The sequence below is a fragment of the Symphalangus syndactylus genome, chromosome 5 (assembly GCF_028878055.3).
Source record: "Symphalangus syndactylus isolate Jambi chromosome 5, NHGRI_mSymSyn1-v2.1_pri, whole genome shotgun sequence".
Lineage (NCBI taxonomy): Eukaryota > Metazoa > Chordata > Mammalia > Primates > Hylobatidae > Symphalangus > Symphalangus syndactylus.
The window spans coordinates 122,657,450-122,675,427 of record NC_072427.2 but is presented as its reverse complement, the minus strand read 5'-3'; the positions used below and the strand labels follow the sequence as shown (position 1 = coordinate 122,675,427).

The 17,978-nt window shown below is 39.7% G+C and overlaps 1 protein-coding gene across 9 annotated transcripts in view; it reads right to left on the bottom strand.

Annotated features, from left to right (window-relative positions):
• ATP8B4 (ATPase phospholipid transporting 8B4 (putative)) overlaps positions 1-17,978 on the bottom strand; it is a 319,170-nt gene that overhangs the window by 233,535 nt on the left and 67,657 nt on the right. For 7 of the 9 annotated variants that reach the window (XM_055279071.2, XM_055279077.2, XM_055279072.2 and 4 more), the window contains one exon: positions 5,317-5,375. The exons of the other annotated variants lie outside the window; for them this stretch is intronic. In XM_055279071.2, coding sequence (XP_055135046.2) covers positions 5,317-5,375 — 59 coding nt within the window. The remainder of the gene's footprint in view (positions 1-5,316; positions 5,376-17,978) is intronic. 9 annotated transcript variants of the gene reach the window in all.

The window sequence follows — 17,978 nt, the reverse complement described above, 5'->3', positions numbered from 1 at the left end:
CGAAATCAGAAAATAGCTATAATTAAGCTAACACTTTTTCTGATCTTTTAACATTAATATATTTTAATACAATTTTCAACTGTTTTCACCACTTCTACCATTCACTCTGGAATCCTTGTAACAGGAATGAGTCAGACTGTTTGGCTCACTCACAATTTTTCTTTTAACCATTATTAATATTAACATATTTTAAAACAACTGTTTTCTACTTCTATTATTCATTCCTATTATTAACCAAGAAAACATTGAACTCCCTTCCAATGAGAATAATAATTCTAGCACTTGGCTCACTTTCCCTCCACTCTTCAATCCCATTTTGTCTTACACATTTTGGCAGTCTAAATCCCTCTTATAATTTGATGTTTTTACCTTCCAGTTCTCACAATACCATGTCTAATTTACAAATTAATTTGACTTAGAATCGTTAACCTTATCTTTTATGTTCTAAACCCTTTATTTCTCAAAAGTGCTTTTGATCATTTTTAAGCCTGTGCTATGTCCTATAATGTGATTTGCCGCTTTAGAGTTTGTTGATAAATGAAGGTTCTCGAGGTATTGAAGTATCTTCTGCCAGCCTTCCAGGAAAAAAGTTTGTCTGATCGGGCTTAATGTTTCTGGAAATCACACAATTTATCAGAGCTATCTGTAAATTTTTCTCCCAAATTCTTACCTACAAAAGCCCAGGGTAATATTTAAGGCCACTCTTAGCCTCAGATTGTAAAATTGTGTATCTCCTTTATCTACCTTTGTCTTTAGAATATAAGAAGTTTACCAGTGGTTATGTGAGGAAAGGCAAAGTGATTGGGGTTTGTTTTGTTGTTGTTTGGTTGGTTGATTGGTTTTTTATTTGTATTTTGTTTGTTTTCCAAGATTGCTCAAAAGAGCCACATGACATCATGAAAAAAATATAGGTTTTAGAATCTGGCCAATCTGCATTAGAATTCCAGCTTTGTTACCTTTTATTTGCACGGCTTAGACAAGTTACTAAATAGAGCCCCATCTCCATCTCAGCAAGTTTTGTGGAAGATTAAAATATGTTCAAAGCACCTGGTACACAGTTGGGTTCAAGCTGTATGGATGTGAGCTATTATCTGTGTGACCCTGAGCAAGTCACTTAAGTGAGATCTCAATGGCTTAACATTTCCATATACTAAAAAAAGTTAATAAAAAAGTAAGAAATAAGAGTACTTTGTGGACTAGTTATAAGATTAAATAAGTTTAATAGAGTAGAGTGCTGAGAACCATGCCTTTCATATGGTGAGCGCTACCTGTTTTAAGCTATCATTATCACTATCTTTATTAATTATTATTAGCACTCTCCCTGGGATATGTTGAAGTCTCTCCAAATTCATTTCCATCTGGAGTGATATCCTTTAAAGCTGGGCAAGACTGAGCAAAAGACACCAGGATGCTGCCTTTCTTAAAAGGATATTCCATTTAGGGGTTTAAAAAAAAAAAAAGCTTAAAATCAGAAAGGCATAGGTTCAAATCCCAGCTCTACTTAGACTAGCTCATAGGGTTGTTGTATTTTATTCTACTTTTCTCAATACAATAACTGTATTAAATAGGTACTTTGATTATCCCCAACATATAGCAGAATACACTGAGGCTGAGAGAGGGTCCACAGCTCACTGGGTGGCCAGGCATCCTTTTGGGTGTTCCCAAACCAAGGCAACACCACCTAGGTGTATTTGGGGGCCCCGCGCTCCTTCTAAGAGCATGGCAGGTGCTCATTCCCTCTGAGCCACAATGGAAGTCCTTTAATCTGGGATACCTGTGCCCCTCTCTGCTCTGTAGTTTTCTTTCTCCACTTTTGCTGTCACTCTTGGTTTTGCCAACACATGGTGGATTTTGTTTTTATCTTGGTTTTTTGTTTTGTGTTTTGTTTTGTTTTTTGACATGGAGTTTCACTCTGTTGCCCAGACTGGAGTGCAGTGGCACAATCTTGGCTCACTGCAACCTCCGCCTTCCAGGTTCAAGCAATTCCTCTGCCTCAGCCTCTTGTGTAGCTGGACTACAGGCGCGCACCACCACACCTGGCTAATTTTTGTATTTTTAGTATAGACAGGGTTTCACCATATTGGCCAGGCTGGTCTCGAACTCCTGACCTCATGATCCACCCGCCTCGGCCTCCCAAAGTTCTGAGATTACAGGCGTGAATCACCATGCCCAGTCCATCTTGGTATGTTTTAACTCAGAGATGGAGCTACCTTGTTCAATCTGCTGTAGCCACAGGATACTCCTCTACTGCCTTGTGATTATTAGGAAACCCAACAGAAAACAGCCACAGCCACACATGTGAATGCTTTTGTTCAATATCATGAAAGCTCAAGAGAAGATCACGTCTATATCATTAGCATTTTATGACTTTTAAAAGAAAGATCTGAAGCAATGGCAAATTGTTAACATCTATTCAATATGGGTGGTAGGCAAATGGCATGTTGTTATTCCCCATGCTTCTCTGTGAGTTTGCAATATTCCATTAATTAAGCAAAAATAATTGTAAATTGAAAAGAGCATATCATTTTACAAGGCACAAATGAAATAAGGCTTTCCTTATAGGGTTACTACTCACATAAGGAAAATACTTGTTACATATTGGAAAACAAGTAAACGCAGCCAAGTACTTAAATGCATAATTACCCCATAGCAGATCAGTTATTGCTGGGTATTTTTCTCAAGGTCTTAAATATACATGTATCTAGCTCTCTGATTTGGGACTGATGGTCAAGGCTTTCAGAGGTCTTTCTCTACAGTTAAAGGACTGGCTGTAGAATGGATGGAAAGGCATGGGGCCAAGTCTGGTGTTCACCAGGAGGGCTGAATGACCATATGTCAGGAGGCCATACAGGGTGACATTTGTCACCTTGGGGAATTATAGCCCCTCCCTCTCCCAGGCTATGAAGCATGTTGATCAGCCTCCTGAGAGGGATTTCTTGTGTCAAGAGCAGACTTACTTTAACCAAGCTTACAAGACGGAAGAATAAAATCATAGTGTCAGTATATTGTTCTACAATGAGAAATCTGTCATGGAGGTGGCATACTGAATTCCTACAGGGAAACCTACATTGAAAATCAAATTATAATCACAAGTTTGCATGACTAGCACAGCATGAAAAAAGAGAAATTGTTAGCTACCTCTTCTAAATATTAATACCTCTCCTAAATATTCATATTCATATTAATTAATAATTAATCAAGCTATAATAGCCCAATGCATCCATCTCCATATATGGGAAAGATCTGCCTAAAGGAACAACACACAAAAAACTCCACTGACCAGAATTCTCTCTCCTCTAGCTGGTACCTAATGGACACTGCCAAAGTTTGCCCCTGGGACTCTCATATTTCTATGCTTTAATAGCCACCAAACCCCTCTTTGAGTTGACACTTTCTTTCATTAAATGTGCTGGTAAACTCAATCATATAACAGGTCTTATAGGCCACATGTCACCTACAGAAACAACTCTACCAGTTTTCTATCTTAGAGCTTATAAAAGATTCCAGGCAGCAACTTAGATAGAGTCGTAGAAGAATAAGATCTTTATGAAGGCCCATGATGTAATTCATGAAGTTTTTCACCACTGTAGCCTACGACAGTGCCAGTCACTTAGTAGACATTCAATAAATATTCCTTATGTCAATGAAAAAAATCCTCACTTAAAATAAACTGTTCAGTACAAGCCTAAAGCCCACACACGTAATCATTCTGTAAATACAATCATTCAGGACCTGGGAACTTTCTCTCGTTTTTGTTTTTGTTTTGTTTGTTTGTTTGTTTTTTGCGAAGGAGTCTTCCTCTGTCACCCAGGCTGGAGTGTGCAGTGGTGCGATCTTGGCTCTCTGCAACCTCCATCTCCTGGGTTCAAGTGATTCTCAGCCTCCCAAGTAGCTGGGACTACAGGCGCCCACCACCACGCCCAGGTAACTTTTGTATTTTTAATAGAGATGGGGTTTCGCCATATTGGCCAGGCTGGTCTTGAACTCCTGACCTTGTGATCTGCCCACCTTGGCCTCCCAAAGTAGTGTTGGGATTACAGGCGTGAATCACTGTGCCCGGCCTCATATATACACATATATATATATATATACACACACATATATATATACACACATATATATATACACACATATATATATACACATATATACACATATATATACACATATATATACACACATATACACACATATATATACACATATATACACATATATATACACATATATATACACACACACACACACACACACATATTATATAGATACACATATATATGTGTATATATATATATTTTTTAACTTCTGGGACACATGCAGAATGTGCAGGTTTGTTACATAGGTATACATGTGCCATGGTAGTTTGCTGCACCCATCAGCCCATCATCTACATTAGGTATTTCTCCTAATGCTATCCCTCCCCTAGCTCCCTAGCCCCTGACAGGCTCCGCTGTGTGATGTTCCCCTCCTTGTGTCCTTGTGTTCTCATTGTTCAACTGCCACTTAAGAGTGAGAACACGCAGTGTTTGGTTTTCTGTTCCTGTGTTAGTTTGCTAAGAATGATGGTTTGCAGCTTCATCCACGTCCCTGCAAAGGACATGAAGTCATTCTTTTCTATGGGTGCATAGTATTCCATGGTGTATATGTGCCACATTTTCTTTACCCAGTCTATGCCCAAATCATGGGCATTTAGGTTGGTTCCAAGTCTTTGCTATTGTGAACAGTGTTGTAATAAACATACATGTGCATGTGTCTTTATAGTAAAATTATTTATAATCCTTTGGGTACATACCCAGTAATGGGATTGCTGGGTCAAATAGTATTTCTGGTTCTAGATCCCTGAGGAATTGCCACACTGTTTTCCACAATGGCGGGAGTGGAACTTTATCTTCCATATATTTTTCTACATTCAGCCTGAGTTGCTCAGAGAAAATCCCTCAAATGCCATTCATCAACCACTAGCTAACGTCACTACATCCATCACTAAGTGCTACCAAAAAGGTCCATTTTCATATTATTCCTATGTATTCTACTAACCAAATAGGTACCAAAATGAGCTAAACATCAATTCTTGAGAAAGAAGAGATTTTATCATCTTCCCATGACAACAAGCATACCAACTACTCTTAGTGGGAGAGAAATACGTTTGTAAACATTACTAAGATCTGCATGTATGGAAACATATGGCACCTTGCTGTTAAAATGGGCCAATGAAGAAAGTTTTTGGTGAACTCATAAAGTTCTAGAAGACATGCATCCCACTGTCTTTAAGTAAGACCTATCCCAGTATGTATGTGTTATGTGTGTTTCACTCACCGCATACTGGAACTTTTCATTATATTCACGGTCATTGGCTTTCACTATCCGTTCCACTTCTAAAGAGAGAGAAATCAGGTATGAAATTAAATTGTAGGCCCACAGAAACAAATAACTCATTAAAAAAAACATGACTTAAGTTGCTTTGTTGTTAAGGCTGCAAGAATTCTTTTCTTTCAAATTTGAAGGGCATTGGCTTTTTCCAGTGTACATGTTGGAACATGTGTTGGAAAGTCCCAAGATGGAAAGCTACAATGTTTCTCATTGTCCTCCTGATGCCAACCATAAAGCAAAACATTATGTATCTCCAATTTCTATGTCCCTTCAGCACCGCAAAGACCCTTTCTCTTAACTTCAAGTGGTTCCTAAGAGAAGGAGCTGACAAAGTCAAATGCATCCTGGCAAGGAATGCTTTGTGGGGTTTGTTGCTACAAAGTCACAAAATATAACATAGCCAAAAAAACCCACACAGAAGTGGCCAGTGAGGTCACAGACCTTATGGTCTTAGAACCAAAGGTTGTATCTGTAAGCCCAGGCATATTAAGAGGAATGACACATAATCAGGAGACTGAGAGCTGCCCTTAGCTGGAAGTGACCAAATAATAAAATCTCTTCTGAAAGCAAATGCAAACACCAGTACAAATAATAATATAAAAAGGACAACAAACCTAAGGATTATGACAGTGCAGAATAAAAATTTGCAGAGGGCAGGATAAGACGGTGCCCCAGAAACACCAGCAGAACAAGTTTTGTAGTAAGGGTAGCAAGCTCTTCCTCCATGTTTACTGAAGAGGTACTTCCAGAGTTGACCAAAGATTTAGGATGGAATGATGAAAGCTATGAGAAAAGAGTCAGCAAGGTAACCACCAGATGTCAATGCTGGACTCTTATGGCGAGTGACTTGACCCTCTCACCATTAAATTCCCTTAATCCCATAATTCTCCAACTGGGTAGGTGACAGGTGGTAAAAGGTGGAGGGATTGCAGTAAGAGTCTGAGTGTAGAGAAGGCACTTAAAAACCAGAGATAAAGGAGACTGGATGGTGGAAAGTAATTTGGAGACACATGTTGGGGATGCAGGAGGGAAGAGCAAAAGGAAAGTGAAAAGAAGAGCTGGAGGCAGAAGGGAGATGAGGAAAATGAGGGAGATGAAGAGGGAGAGAAGGAAGGAAGGAATATATTTTAGCACCCACCCCTTGCATGCCAGGCACCATGAATTGTAAAAACAAATTTTTTCCAAAAGTCCAGGCGGAATCTCTCCGTAGCCCCGGTGGTTCAACTCCCGAGACTAAAGGTCACCTCTAAGGACTGCTCCTGACAAATGACACCCTGTCTTTGGTTATGACTGAGTTTCTACCATTTGTAGGGTATTTTGTCTGTCCAGTAACCACCTGCATGGTTTCCCTCTTGCCTATCTAATAAAGCCAGTTCTCTGTGATGGTTCCTGTTTTCTAGTCTGGCTCAACTAATTGCTGATAAGAACAATATTGGACTGGCATCAACAGTTGATGATACCTGAATGGGCTTGCTCCTAACCTATAACTTTGCAATCCAGAACCCACCAGGAAGCAACCTCTCAACCACCCACCCACCTGAAGGAAACACCTCAAACCCTGGCTAAAAAGCACCATCCTCTCTTTCTTACTGATGCCCCAAATTTGAAAGAAAAGAATTAAAACATCAAATCCCAAAGTGGTATTTTGAAGGGTGAAGGAATCTAAATGCTTAAAAAGCTAGATAATTTATTTATATAACACCACCATAACCCAGAAGTAGTAAAATTGCTGACAGGAAAGCAAAAAATGTTACTGGGATGGTAGGAGCGAGGGCTCTTTCTGCATGGCAAAAGGTTAACCTGGACCACTGGTATGCTGCATGTAATTTATAGATTATAGCATAAAAACAAAAATCTGATATATTAATTATATATTAACTGGCTTTAGCTTAGTTCATATACATTCAGATGATGATCCTTCTAAAATTTCACATTTATATGAAGCATATCGAAGAGTAGAATTCTATAGTTCTGTACCTAATTTTACCCACTCCAAACACCAGAATCTTGACTCTGTGAGCCACATAGAAACCATCCTGGGCTGGGTGCAGTGGCTCACGCCTGTAACCCCAACACTTTGGGAGGCTGAGGCAGGCAGATCATGAGGTCAATGGATCGAGACCATCCTGGCCAACATGGTGAAACCCCATCTCTACTAAAAATCCAAAAATTAGGGCCGGGCACGGTGGCTCACGCTTGTAATCCCAGCACTTTGGGAGGCCGAGGCGGGCGGATCACGAGGTCAGGAGATCGAGACCACGGTGAAACCCCGTCTCTACTAAAAAAATACAAAAAATTAGCCGGGCGTGGTGGCGGGCACCTGTAGTCCCAGCTACTTGGAGAGGCTGAGGCAGGAGAATGGCGTGAACCCGGGAGGTGGAGCTTGCAGTGAGCCGAGATTGCGCCACTGCACTCCAGCCTGGGCGACAGAGCGAGACTCCGTCTCAAAAAAAAAAAAAAAAAAAAAAAATCCAAAAATTAGCTGGACATGGTGGCACATGCCGGTAGTCCCAGCAACTCGGGAGGCTGAGGCAGGAGAATCGCTTGAACCTGGGCGGCGGAGGTTGCAGTGAGCCGAGATTGCACCACTGCACTCCAGCCTGGCGACAGAGCAAGACTCCGTCTCCAAAAAAAAAAAAAAAAAGAAAAAAAAGAGACCATCCTGTCCAGCATCTCCATGTAACCACACTCCACAAGGATAGGGACTAGCCCATTCCCAAAGCAGCCAAGTAGTTTCCACGGTAGGTCAGTTTGGACCTTCTTTCAGGTATCCAAATTGCTCTTGTCCCACAAAACCTGATTAGAGCCAGGAAGCCCACTTTTGCTTCTAAATCCTTCTTAGTAAGTCTTAATCGTTACCTCTGTTACTTCTATTAATTATCATCTTTCTGAACTAAGTCTTCCTGGATTAATTCTGGCAGAAAATTTAGCATCCCTTCATTAAGTTCTGCAAAATACTGGCTTTGGTTCTAAATTGCTACAGTTTTCTGTCTTTAACCTGACTATGCTACACTTGAATTATCTTTGCAGGAATTAACTTTCTTCTCTGTGCTACCACAGTGTATGAGAGGATATAAAGACCTTTTGGCAATAAATCACATCCTGGAAAAAGAGGAAGCTGAAGACAAATCCCCCATAACTATTCCCATTGAGAATAGCTCAGAGGTTCAATGACCTAATGCCTGATACTTCATAGGCATCATGGGATCCTTCCATATGTAAGAGGAATGAAAGGAAATTAGTCACCAAGGGGTTGATGATTTACCAGTGTGAGCTCACATCTGCACAATTATCATTGAATTTATCCAGTTCCAAAAAGGAGTAAGGCAATATATAAGGATGTATAAAATATAGTAAGTCAGCATGTTTAAAGTGGACTAAAATTGCTAAAAGAGCTTCTGGTTTAAGATGGCAAGTTGAGTCTGCCTTTTTCCTCCTTTCTTTCTCAGGTCCCTCTGAAATTACAGAATACATTTTTTAAGATTAAAAACATAACAGTGCTGGAAAACAAGAGTAGTGCCTAGCAGAGGTTCATAAATTTTGAAGAAAGCCTAGAAAATAAAATAGAAAGCAGATGAGATCATTTTGACTGGGAGAAAAAAGATAGAAATAACTCTAGCCAAAAGAATTAGAAGAGTGATCTTCCCAGTGAGCCCAGAGCAGCTCTAAACTCAGAGTCAGTAAATACGAAGATTGAGAGTATGTTATGGACAGGGTGACAGGCCCAGGTTATGCCTATTATCTTGTCAAAATAATTGATAGCTTCCCCTTTCATTCTCAAAAGTGTCTCCATTTTATGATAAATTATATTACCACCTTAGAGTAATTAAAAAAAAATAACTGAACCAGTTGGGATCTCCCGCACCCCATTCTTTGCCCACAAAGAGAGTAGGCAACACATCAGGCAAGGAAACCAAGGGTGAGTATTCAGGCCTGAGAAGGAAGAGCTCTGCCACTCTACAGCAGCTATAGCCAACTTGGCCCCTAGTAAAGCCTGCCTGACTGGGGCCACTGTGGGATTTGCCAGACTGCCTGACTAACCCACAGAAAAGCCTCTGTCAGCAGGCTGCTCACTCCTATTCAAAGGAGAGGCCTGGCAGGGAAAAAGACCCTTGCGATGGCACTAATTTATCTAGTCCTTTATTTATAAATACAAACCAGTAACAGCTGAGAAAAACCAAGAGCACAAAAAAGAGGGATCCAACAAGAAGAAATAATGCTGAATACAGGTAGAAAAAGGGGATTGGTTTCTCTTTTTAATTCTAATTAGTGCCTTGAATATATATACATAGATATATAGGTTTTTTAGAGATGCTTTTTTTTTTTTTTTGAGATTGTGCCACTGCATACCACTCTGTCACCCAGGCTGGTAGGCAGTGGCACAATTGTAGTTCACTGCAGTCTCGAACTCCTGGGTTCAAACAGTCCTCTCACCACAACCTCCTGAATAGCTGGGACTGCCAGCATGAGCCACCGTACCCAGCACCTCAAAGATATTTAAGAAGACATGGCATCCATGAAACAAGAACAAGCTAATATAAACAAAGAAAACAGAGAACAAGAAAAAGTCCCTAGAAATTAAAAATATTTATTGGACACACTGGAAAGTAGAATGGACAAGAGGGAAGAACAGATTGGATAAATCTCGCAAAATATATATCAAAATGACAAAACAGGAGGAAAATGTGAAAAAAAAAACTTAGGGTAAGGGAACATAGACAATGGATAGGTGAAAACAATCAAATAAATAGAAGAAAACTGCTCTGCTCCATAGTAAGATGGAGCTCTTCAAAGTGAAAGGGCCACCAAGTACCAATCAGGATGAATGAGAATGAACCCACAAACCTTCATAAAACTTTGAGCTCCAAGGACAAGGAGATAATCCCAAAAACTTCCAAAAGAAAAAAAAAAATGGTTAACCTGAAACATAAGAATTAGACCAATACGACATCTCTCATCAGCAGTAAGGATGCTAGAAGACATTGGAGTGATTATTTTCAGTTTTAAAGAAAAATATTTTGAAACTTAGAATTCTATACCCAGCCAAATAATCAAGTGTGAAGGGGAAATAAAGACATCTCTGCAAAAGTGTTTACAGACAACGACCATCTGCAAAACAGCTACTCAAGAATGTACAACAGTAAGACCTACTATTTGACAGCAAAACAGGGTGACTATAGTCAATAATAATTTAATTGTACACTTAAAAATAACAAAGTATAATTGGATGTTTCTAATACAAAGGAAAATGCTTGAGGGGATGGATACCCCATTTTACATGATGTGATTATTATATACTCCATGTCAGTACCAAAATATCCAATGTATAACCCATAGATACAACTACTATGTACTCACAAAAATTAAAATAAAAAATTTTACAAAAAAGAATGTACAACAGGAAAAATACTTGTTTAAATGTTTAAAGTACAGTAGAGTGGAAGAAGATACAGAAGGAAGAATGATAATCAACCAGAGTCAAGAACAATAATAAAAATGGCTAATCCAACGACCCCCACACCTGATCCAGGTGTGTCACAAATGCCACAGAATAAAGGAATGCCTGTCTATTGCCCTTTATTTTACAAAGTCTGTGAGGTAATAAAGTCAATTTATCAGTAAAAGTACAATTATTAGTAGTTCTGGTAGGTAATAACCAATTTCTCAGGAAAAGTACAATTATTAGTAATTCTTGCCTCAGGCATTAATTTACCTAAGAAATCCTCATAAGGAAGTCATTATTTGATATAAAGAACATAAAATAAGGTTTTTGGTGCTATGTTTTGTAACAACCCTAAGGATATTATCTCAGGACACAATTCAGAGGGGCCTACGATAGGGTCTCTGTACTCATTCTCTGTCGATCTGATTAAACCCAGGACTATATTTTGGGATATTTGAATGAATGCATAAGCTATGTGTTTGTTGAGTAATCATTCTTATTTCTATCAACTTCACTGTAATAAATACTATGTGACCATGAACTTGAGATTGAACTTCCTGGAACATACCTGGAATGCTGCTACACTGTATTGCTGGCTGAGTACAAGAACCAAAAGAAGATCAAGTTGGCAATAGCATTTGTATCATTTTTTGACACCTGAGGAACCTAACAGAAACGTGTGCCTGGATAGGAAGGAAGCCATCCTTTGTCATTCTAGTGATCCAAGATAACAGCCGTCAGCAGAGGCAGAAATCTCTTAGACATTTGTTTTGAATCTGCTCCAGAATATAGAAAAATAGATAAGTAAGCCTTCAAAGTGCTACTCCATATAGGATGATGAAAATAACCTTAAATCCCCCAAAATCATAAAATCCAATATAATTTGATGCCTTCCTCAACCAAATAGGATAGCAATGAAGCACTCATTGGATGCTTATCTTTGAGCCATGTACTTCCAGTTATATTCTCCAAGATAATTAAATGAGGATATCTCATTTATTTTAGGAAGTAAACATTTATAAATCAGTTAAATATTAGGGAACATGTATCAAAAAGAATAACCCAGTTTCAGAATAATTAATCTATAGCTCCTAACTTCCCTGCAAAAAAAAGAATTATCTCATAGGGCTGATGGTTTGTTAAAGTCACTCCTGGTTTATGATTAAAAACAAAACTATATCCACTTATGCTTGTCTTTCCATTTGGAAAGGGGAGATACAGACAGAACATCCAAAAGTGTAATCAGATCACTAAGAAACAAGTTTAAAAGATGATAGGGACATAATACTATGTTGCTAGAATTTTTTTTTTTTTTAATAAGTAGAGACAGGGTCTCACTATGTTGCTCAGGCTGGTCTCGAACTCCTGGTCTCAAACAATCCTCCCACATTGGCCTCCCAAAGTACTGGAATTACAGGCATGAACCACCATGTCTGGCTCCCTGCTAGAAACTTTTAAGTTCAATTAAGGTGTTGTTCCCCTGTTAGGAAGATTTTTAGGACCCATAAAAATGAGAGTTTAGGCCGGGCGCGGTGGCTCACGCTTGTAATCCGAGCACTTTGGGAGGCCGAGGCAGGCGGATCACGAAGTCAGGAGATCGAGACCATGGTGAAACCCCCGTCTCTACTAAAAATACAAAAAAATTAGCCGGGCGTGGTGGCGGGCGCCTGTAGTCCCAGCTACTGGGAGAGGCTGAGGCAGGAGAATGGCGTGAACCCGGGAGGCGGAGCTTGCAGTGAGCCGAGATCGCGCCACTGCACTCCAGCCTGGGCGACAGAGCAAGACTCAGTCTCAAAAAAAAAAAAAAAAATGAGAGTTTAATGAAAGAGTCCTCATAGGCCGGGCGCAGTGGCTCACGCCTGTAATCCCAACACTTTGGGAGGCTGAGGCGGGCAGATCAGGATGTCAGGAGATCAAGACCATCCTGGCTAACATGGTGAAACCCCATCTCTACAAAAAATACAAAAAATTAGCCAGGCATGGTGGCAGGCACCTGTAGTCCCAGCTACTATGGAGGCTGACTCAGGAGAATGGCTTGAACCTGGGAGGCGGAGCTTGCAGTGAGCCGAGATCACGCCACTGCACTCCAGCCTGGGGGACAGAGTGAGACTCCGTCTCAAGAAAAAAAAAAAGTCCTCATAAAAGAAAAAGACGCTTGGACCATGAGGCAACAAGAGCCAATGATCCTTCTGCAAGTACCTATACAAGTACATTTTAACTCATACCTCTCCTTACTTATGGTTTCTCAGTAAAATAATGCCACCGTGTGTTATAATCATTTAATGAGGAAATATATGGAAAATACATTGTAAACAGAAAAATACCAGAAAAATCCTTTTTTAAAAAAACTGAAAAATAGTAAACGGGCAAAAAAGGAAATCACTCAAGCTTGAATAGTCAGTCTTAAATTTGCTAATATGATTATTTCCCAAGAAGATCTTGAAGCAATTTGTTCAATATTTTCAATGGAAATTGGCAAATGCCCATTGATTCTACTCCAGGTCCTCAAAGGCAACACCCAACTCCTAACCTGGCCTCTTCTCCATCATAATATAATAAATTATACATTATCCAACTTCCACTTCCAGTAGGCAAAAGAAAACAGGCCATTTACAACCTTTTCCTAAAAATCAGTTTGTGAACAATTTGTAACACCTTAGTATTTAAGATTAGGTAGTGAACGCATGAGCTCTGCTAATAAGAGCAAGAGTAAAGGGAAGAGTTAGCAAGTTTCCACTAGACCCACGAGCGATCACAGCAAGTATGAATCCCTAATTAACAAATACAACAGTCTTTAATTAACTCCAGAGCATTTTGTCCTTCACCAAATGTGGTTTAGAAAACAGCCTCAGGCACTTGGCTGTAGACCCTCAAAATCATGAAATGATGAAGCACCATGGAGCATTCGGGGTCCCTATATAAAACAGTGATAGAGACTGATATTTCCTGAGCAAGACTGGTACCGATCCAAAAGCTGAAGAATGTCTCCAAACGTGAAGTGTCATTTGGGGTTTAGGGTGACTGTGGGTTTTTTGGGTTGGGTCAGAAATCTCTGAAAAATTTCCTCAAGCTAAATCAATAACTTAAGCTTCTTCCTTTCCTAATTTTCTTTCATTCTTCATAATCTGGTCCATGTAGTTGGAAGCCAAAGCAATTCATTAAAGACATGAGGAAAGAACAATGAGTGGGGAGAGCTTTAAAGAAAAAGAGTCCCTCAGCCTCCAAGATTTCCTGAGTTGACTCCAAGAACACATTCTGATACAATTGAAAAATGTGTCCCGAGTTGGGGTTTCCTATTGAAACCCAGTGGTGACCTGCAGCTTCTGGGACTTATTGACATTTAAGCAGAAAACCAAAGAGAATAGAAGGAAAAAAAAAACTCTTCCCACAATTTTTTTATGCTTTCCTCACAAGAGAGCTTGGAAACAAAGTTAGGGGATTCAAACAAATACTAAAGGGCCTTGGGTTTGTTGTTCTCTTGGCTGAGCCAATTTGCTCATCAGGTCCAGATAGCTGGAAAATTTGATTTGAGAGCTTTATTCCTTCCAGGGCTCACTATACCTTCACAAAGAAATGTAAAATTTTTACCGATTCATTATTCATTCCTTTTCTAGGATACATGAACTGGATTATACAAATTACACATAAAATTAATAAAATCTGCATATAAACCCTCAGCATGTAGCTTTCTATAAGTAAAGATTCATGACTAGAGATTTAAGACTTATTATGATAATAATAGTAACAGCTAACATTAATTGAGCACTTATTACAAGCTAGATACTACATGAAGTGTTTCACACACATTATTAATCCTCAGAACAATCCCATTAGGTACATACTGTTATCAGCCCTACTTTACAGGGGAAGAAACAGAGTCCTAGCAAGATTATGCAGTAGAGTCAGAATGCAAACACAGAACTTCCTCCCTTATAAAAGAAGCTCGGAGAAGATTCTAGATATAAGAAGATAGTGGTGGTACAGTGCATAGATGACTGGGAAACAGCAAATTGGTGTGTGCCTTAGTCCAAAGGTCAAAGAGAGGGGGAAGAGCCCTCTCATCAAATGCAATACTCCAGATGTACATCAAATCACACACCCCATCCCAAACAACCTCGAGGTCCAATCACTTCCCATGCTTCATCATCTCCAGGGTTGGTCTCTGCTGCACTGGGAAGGCCTTCCTGTAGGGTCTGTTTCCTCTCTCCTTGGACACTTTGGGCAGTTCGCTAAGAATACTCCTGTCCAAAACTGACTGCTTTCTTGGAAACTTTTCTTACATGTGCCTGTTCTAATCTGTTCTTTTCTATCTGCACTCTTTTACGATTTGATTATCTATAGCAAAAAAAAATGCATTTTTATGGACTGGACCATATAGAATGCTTTCTCTAAAGATGAGAAATAGTCATTTCTTTCTTTCTGTATCATCTCTACTCAAAGAGAAAAAAAAAATCAGCATCTGCCCCAAAGATTGTAAGAGTCTAGAAGCTAGAGGACATTTAATTTTTCTCTGTGAAACTCAGGCTGGCCACCTAAGCGTTGGCCAAGAAAGCCTCCTGTCATAAAATGAGAGGAAACAACTCCAGGCATAAAAGAAAGACAGGCAAGAAAGAGCTCTGAAGAGAGCACTTCTCTGCTTGATACCGCAGGGCTTGCACAGGAAGCTTTCAATTCATGTTTGTCATTTCAAGATGCATGAGGCTATAAACTGAGTTCCTTTAATACATATTGGTTTCTGCATCTCAGCTCCCTGAATCCATATGGCAAATAAAATTTACTAGAGCCAAGGTAAAGTGATTTATCCCAAAAATATTTATTGAGCTCATTTGAGCAAGGCTAATAGAGCTGCTCATCTAGCTAGAATAGCTAGTCAGCAAAGACAAAACAAAGACAAACAAGACAATGATTGCCTTCAAAGTGTTTTCATGCCCACAGATATGTGCACGGCAAGGACGCAGAAGAGAGGCCAGAGAGCCACGGCAACTGGAGAAAAGGAACCTCACATCCAGACGGGTGGCCAAAAAGCATCCCTGCCTGTCCCAGGCAGCTCTGAAGGGAGCTTTACGTAGCCATATACAAACCATGGAGTGTGCAGGGTTATTTTGCCAGGCACCTGACCCAAACTACACCACAGTGATGTAATGAAAAGGAATTTGGTGGAGGCAGTCTGCCATCTAAGATGGGGTAAAAAATATGGACACTAAAAGAGGACATCACCACAGTCTCATCTCAGCTGTTCCTTCTAATACCAGTCCAAGTGTGAAAAGACCAACAAAAAAATAGGAGCCTCACTTTATTTACCTATTTACGACACATTCCGGTAATAAGGCTTTAAAAAGAGATACAAGGGGGCCAGGATTTGAGGCAGAAAAGAAAGGTGGTAAATGTTCAGAATCGGCCACTTCTCAGGCCTCCTCTGCACACACCCTGGTCCAAGCCACCATCCCCGCTGCCCAGGCTACTGCAATAGCCTCCCCTCTAGTCTCAATGCTTCTGCCCCTTCGCCCTACCATCTATTCTCAATGAGCAGCCAGAATGCTCCTTTCAGAATTCTATCAGTTTTCCACTGCTGCTCTAACAAATTACCATGAATTTAGTGGCATAAGACAACATAAACATTATCTTACAGTTCTGAAAGTCGGCAGTCTGAAAAAGGTCTTACAGGGCTAAAATTAAGGTGTCAGTAGGGCTGAGTTCCTTCTAGAGACCCTAGGGAAGAATCTGTTTCTTGACTTTCCAGCTTCTAAAAGCTGCCCACATCCCTTGGCTCATGGCCCACAACAGTCCAACCTCTGCTTTCATTGTCACATCTCATTCTCTGACCTTGACCCTCCTGCCTCCCTCTGATAAGGATCCCTGCAGTTACACTGGGCCTACCTCCACCATTCAGGATATTCTCACCACCCTCAAGATCCCTTCACTTAAGCACATCCACAAAGTTCCTTTTGCCTTGTAAGGTAATGTATTCACAGGTTCTGGGACGTCATTGGAGCAAGGGGTATTATTTTGCCTAACGCAAGTCTTATCTCTCTCTTCTACTCAAGGCCATCCACTAGCTCTTCATCTGAAGACACAGAAGCCAGTTGTTACCAAGGCCTTCAGGGCCCTGCCTAATCTTTACACATCTACCCCATTACCTCCCTGGCCTCACATCACCAGCAGAGGCCAACTTACCATGAAGCTAAACAAGCTTCAGCTCACCTCACTTGCACAGTTCATCCCAAGGAGTAGCACTAGAAATGTGTTTGCATAGTCCTTTTTTTTCAGTTTATAAAAGTCAAATATTTTAGCCACAGGGGGCTAAGACCATCATCTCCTCCACTTTAACATTCCTTCCATCGCACTTTGCCTCATATCAGATGGCACTGCTGGGAGCCAGATAAGGGGCAGTCAGGTGCAACTACATGAGTTTGTGTTTCCTGGAGTTTATGTATGTGATTCACAGTTACTTCTATATGGAGTTCAGTTATTGGTGGTCAGGAATACAGATCCACGCAGTGCCGTAACATAAGAATCTAGGGCCTGAGGTCACATAGCAACATGATCACATCCTACAGCACCTGGCACTAGAAGTGTGTGGATTGTGGAAGAGACTGGAGGTTTGAAATATAGAGCTAGAAGTTAGCCTGTGCAGAATTCTCCCAATCATCAGACGTGTAAAATTATATGTGTAAGATTTAGTATTCAACAACTCCTAGTCAAAAGAGAATATATCTTCCATCAGGAGTACGAGGAGTATCAAGTAAATGTATATGTATATGTATTTGTATATGTATATGTATGTATCTATATGTTAAACATTTTATTACATATTTCATTTTATATATAATGATATAGATTATTTTATTATATATAATAAACATATCATATTGTTGTTTGACTCCTAGTCAAAACAGAATTTATCACCACTCAAGAATATGAGGAGTGTATATGTATACTATATATATCAAATATATATTTGCATAGTCCTTTTTTTAGTTTATATATTTGATATATAATATATATATACACTCCTCATATTCTTGAGCGGTGATAAATTCTGTTTTGACTAGGAGTTGATGCATACATGTATGACATGATATGCTTATTATACTTAGTAAGTATAATAAACATATTTTTCTTTTTTCATGGGAATTTCACAGAATAAAATGCATTAGAATTCCTG